Here is a 5,022-nt window from a genome sequence, read left to right on the forward strand (position 1 = left end):
TTCAACTTACACCAATCTCAGACATCACCCATAATAAATCGGCTATAATATTGGGATCGATTGAAAGAGCAGCAAAATGCTGCTGCTACCTCAATAAACTGCTTTAATAACTAACCATGATTTTTTGGGTTTAAAATTTATTAATGTGATTTACATGTGAATTTGTCTTAATTAGTCGTAATAATAGCATCTAGAATACGAGACTGCAGAAATAACAACCGAAGTGATTAAGGCTTCGTTTGGAACGGCTTCATTGTTGCTTCTTAAAGAAACTTTTTAGTACAAAAATTATTTTTTTTTTCTAAAAAGCTTCTTTAAGATGCAGTAAAAAAGCCGTCCCAAATGAGGCAAATTATTGGGTCCGGTGTCCGGATTCGTCTGGACACCAATCCGGTGTCGCCACATCACCAAAATACACCGGGACCCAATGTATTTGGGTGATGTGGCGTCACCGGATTGGATGTCCGAACATCCGGTGACCGGATGCAATAATTCGCCCCCAAATGAACCCTAATGTTATCACAATCAAACTTAAAAGGATAAAGCATCAAAATAACGTAAGCCTCCAAAAACTATCGGAAACAAAGATAAAAATTTGTAACAATGAAACAAAAAACTGAAACAACTAACAAAGCCTATTTGAATTCCTTTATTAAACAGAAAGGCACATTGTTCAACTTACACCCCCATCTCAGAAGTCACCCATAATAAAGCAGCTACAACGTTGGGATCATATGAAAGAGCAGCAACAAGCTGCTGCTACATCAATAAACTGCATTAATAACACAAATGAGTTGAAAGCCTCAATTAAAAAGCATACGAAACTCTGCAGTCCAGTTGAATTCATAATTTCATTTCTATCTAACAAATGAAGTTTTTAATGCCTACCTTCAAAGTGAATCTGAATCATCCTTACCATAAATAAGGGGGAACTCCTCAAACTGCTCCGAGGAGTTATACTTATCTCCTAAGCTCTTCAGAGAATGGTAAACACGATACATGGAAGGCCTATCCTTGGGTCTGTTGGCCACACAGGTTACTGCAATCCTTAAAAATTGTAAAATCTCCCCATCACTTTCCTCTCCACTGATACTCCTATCAACTGATTCAGGCAACTGGCCAGCTGCAGCTAGCTGATTGATCCAATCCACTAAACTCCCCTTAAACCCCTCTCCCGCTAAGTCTGCAGAGATTTCCGTAGGTTTCTGCCCAGTGACTAACTCCAGAAGCACAACACCAAATGCATACACATCTCCTTTCACGGTAGCGATCGGGTTACTAGCGTACTCGGGCGGAATGTAGCCAAATTCACCAAAATCGCCGTTTAGAAAAGGACTCGCGCCGGCAGACCTAGCTACACCAGCATCAGCTTGTGACGAGCTAACAAGCTTCGGCAGGCCAAAGTCAGTAATACGGGCCTCCCAATCCTCGTCAAGGAGGATGCCACTGGAAGAAATTGTCTGGTGCAGAAATGGTGTCGGGAAACCGTGATGCAGCCACGCAAGGCCGTGCGAGGCTCCTATGCCGATCCGAAGTCTCGCCGACCATTTGAGATTTCCAGTGGGTGCTCGAAGACGAGAATATAAAGCTCCGTCGGGCATGTACTTATAGACTAGGAAACGCTCATCCTCGACCACGCAGAAACCGAGCAAGGGGACAAGGTTGGGATGGCGAAGCTGGCTGATCCGGCCCATCTCTGATCTGAACTGCTTCTCCCCAAGGGAGCAGCCATGGAGACGCTTCACGGCGAGGGCGGAGCCGTCGGGAAGAACAGCTTTGAAGGCGGTTCCCACCCGTTCGCTCCCTGCGATGATGATGTAATCCCGGTGGAAATCTCGAGTGGCCGCAAGCAGATCGGCCAGCTTCACCTTTACGATCGGTTTCTGAAACAGCGATACCGGCACCAGCCGGTTGTGAGATGCCCTAAGCCGCGCTGCCCAAAGCCTACCCTCCTCGCCGGAGATGGCATCGCCAGACTTCTTCTTTTCAGATGAGAAATAGCATCTCCAGCCGAAGTAGGCGAGGGCGAGAGAGGCAACGGCGCCAAAGACGCCAGCGGCGATGATAATGATAAGGCCGGTGTGGGAACGGGAGCCGCAGTGGGATGAAACGGGCTGGCCACATAAGCCCTCGTTGGAGTCAAAGGAAGAGGAGGGGAAAGAGTCGCCGAAGGATGCGGGGATCGCGCCCGAGAGATGGTTATTGGATAGATCGAGCGTCCTTAGTCGTTCGAGGCCGGAGAGCGAGGCAGGGATTGGGCCGGAGAGCGAGTTGGATGAGAGGTCAAGAGAGTTGAGGAAACTGCAGTTAGAGAGCTCAGGGGGGATGGAGCCTGTGAGGCTGTTTCCGGAGAGGTCGAGTTTGACCAAATAGGGGATCCATTTGCAGAGGTCTGGGGGGATGGGGCCGGTGAGGGAGTTGTCGGAGAGGTCGAGGGAATTAACGCCGCTGCAGAACTGGAGGGCGGAGGGGATGCCTCCGGTAAGAGACATAGAAGGGAAACTGAGCGAGAGGATGCGGTTTTCTTGGGGATTCCAGCAGCCTACGCCCACGAAGTTGCAAACGAATCCGACAGTGGTGTTGGAGAAATTCCAGGCTAGGTGGCCATCGGGATCGCCGAGAGATTGTTTCAGTTCGCGAAGGCACCGTACGTCGTCCTCGATCACCGGTGACACGGAGGTTTGGGTCATGCAGAGGAGAAGAAAAGTGGCAGCGCAGCGGGTTGCCCACCGTCTGTTCATACTGCCGGCGGTGTTTGCCTCTAGTTCTGAAGTTAAGATCTAGAGACAGAGAAGCGGGGGAGGGTACGAATGTGCGGGAACGAGAGAGGGAAGTCAATGGGATTGGGGTGCGCGAAGCTTTGGCCGTTCGGTGGTCAAAGTTTCAAGCGCAAATACGAGTTGTGAATCTTGTTAAGTTTGATTTGGTAGTAAAAAATGCCGGCCGAAATTCCCCTCGCTGCAAGCCATACCTTTTTTTGCCTCTCCAATCAAATTTTGCAAACAAAGACGAGGAACAAACAAAGCTCATACCAAAACTAATAAAAAAGAAATTTTTGATTCAACAGCAAAATGAAAAAAATGCATAGATAGATTATTACGTGCGATGTCCGGACCGTCCAGAGGTGAATTCAGACGCACCACGTCAACCGGATGCACTGGGTCCCAAGTGACGTGGGCCGTCCAAATTGGCCTCCGGACGAATCCGGACGCCGCACGTAATAATTTTCCATAGATAGAGAGATTATTACGTGGGGTGTCCGGACCGTCCAGAGTCGAATCCGGACGCACCATGTCACTAGGATGCACTGGCCCTAGGTGATGTGACGTGTCCGGATGCCGCACGTAATAATTTTCTATTGATAGAGATATTATTACGTGTGTTGTCCGGATCATCAAGAGGCGAATCCGGACGCATCACGTCACCCGAATGCACTTGATACACATAATGGGTAAAATTATATCAAATAAATCAGATAAACTTCAAGATGAAGGACGATCATCATAATGCAAGTGCAGGTTGCCAATAAGAGATTACCAATCAAGAGGGCAAAATTGGAATGTACTCCATTCATCAAGCCCACTTTGCCGAAAGACTCACCAAAGTGCTTAAAAGCAACCGACCGATTACAATCTAGGTAGAAGCTATGCTAAAGAAAGTATTCAGTAAATATCAGTTTGCCTAAATACTCTCTAGGTCAAAAGAATCCAAAAAATGCCCACCAAAACATCTGTTTCTAAATGGGCAAGCATAGTAACAAAGGTAACTAAGGGTAGAAACCAGAACGAAAAGCCACACTCTAGGTAACATAACCTACAGTAGAATAATGTAACAGGTGTCTAACATACTTCTTCCAAGCAGAAATTTTGTGGAACATTGCTTTCTTGACTTTGCAACAGATGGTGGCAGAGCTAGTGATGTTAGAAACAAATTTTGTATCATTACACTCATTCCAAAGATGATACAGCAAGCAGTAAGAAAGCATCAGGAATGAATTTTTGCAAGAAGAATTTTGGTCCAAGCATCTCATATATCAATTGGGGAAGTTGCAGTAGATCAAATGTCATGAGAAAGCAGTTAGCCCTGGGAAAAAGAATATCAAAATGTTAAAATAAAATCAAATTCAAATAAAAAAAGTGTCTCCGTTTCTTAAACATCCAAATAAAGAGAGCAAGAGGCATTAACAGGGATATTGCATTTAATGAGAACATCTACAGTCTTCAAACCTACAACCAGATAAAGACAAGCAAAGGTGGAGTATCTAATAGCGTGATGATTATGCTTATGTTTTCAGAAGGCTTTGACATCAAGGAATGTCCAGCTCAACATCAATTATTTACTTAAGGGATTCTACAAGCCCATTATAAAACGTTTGAATCACCAACCAATTACGCAAAGTATGATGAGGGCACTTTCTAAGTATTTCCATAAATCTTTTATAACTCTCATAAATTGACACTCCTTCAAACTGAAAAAAAATAAATAATATCATTCTGTGGGATCCGAAAATTCAACTCCGACCTCCGCCCGACTGATCCCTTTTTCTTCGGTAAGGGGAGATTTAACGAACTATGTTCCGGGGTAAATTTTGGAAGGCAGATGTGTTTGTACATAAGTCACTGCCCAGAGATTTTGCCCTCATTTTGTGAGGACTTTATGATCTGAGTTATGGTTTCCTATAGATGCAAGCCCCTATAGTTAATTACCCCCCTCCCCCACTAATGAGAGAGAACTTTCGATTAAGGCTAGTCGTCAATCAAATACGCATAAAATACATGTTATCTGGCATAGAGTAGCATGGGTATGGAATTGAAAAATGGGAAGATCTTTATATTTAAAAATGAAAATTTCACCATCTTGCACTTGAAGCAAATGGTGGGGGAATGGATGATAGATCCGATCAAGAACCCTTGGTTCAATCGTCCTGGGCCATCGTGGCCCCTGGTCTACTTAGTTATAGGTGGTAGTCGACCCAACCTGACAGAAGGATCCATATTAGAAGCCATAGGTTGCTTCGTCCAA

At 45.1% G+C, this 5,022-nt stretch overlaps 1 protein-coding gene across 1 annotated transcript; it reads right to left on the reverse strand.

Moving 5' to 3' along the window:
* Positions 1–617: 617 nt before the first annotated feature.
* LOC110095753 (inactive LRR receptor-like serine/threonine-protein kinase BIR2) lies at positions 618–2,954 on the reverse strand. The gene has a single exon (XM_020821412.2). It carries the CDS (start codon positions 2,739–2,741, stop codon positions 891–893), a length of 1,851 nt encoding a protein of 616 aa, XP_020677071.1. The 5' UTR covers positions 2,742–2,954; the 3' UTR covers positions 618–890.
* Positions 2,955–5,022: the final 2,068 nt, after the last annotated feature.

This window comes from Dendrobium catenatum, unplaced genomic scaffold (genome assembly GCF_001605985.2).
Source record: "Dendrobium catenatum unplaced genomic scaffold, ASM160598v2 fragScaff_scaffold_936, whole genome shotgun sequence".
NCBI lineage: Eukaryota > Viridiplantae > Streptophyta > Magnoliopsida > Asparagales > Orchidaceae > Dendrobium > Dendrobium catenatum.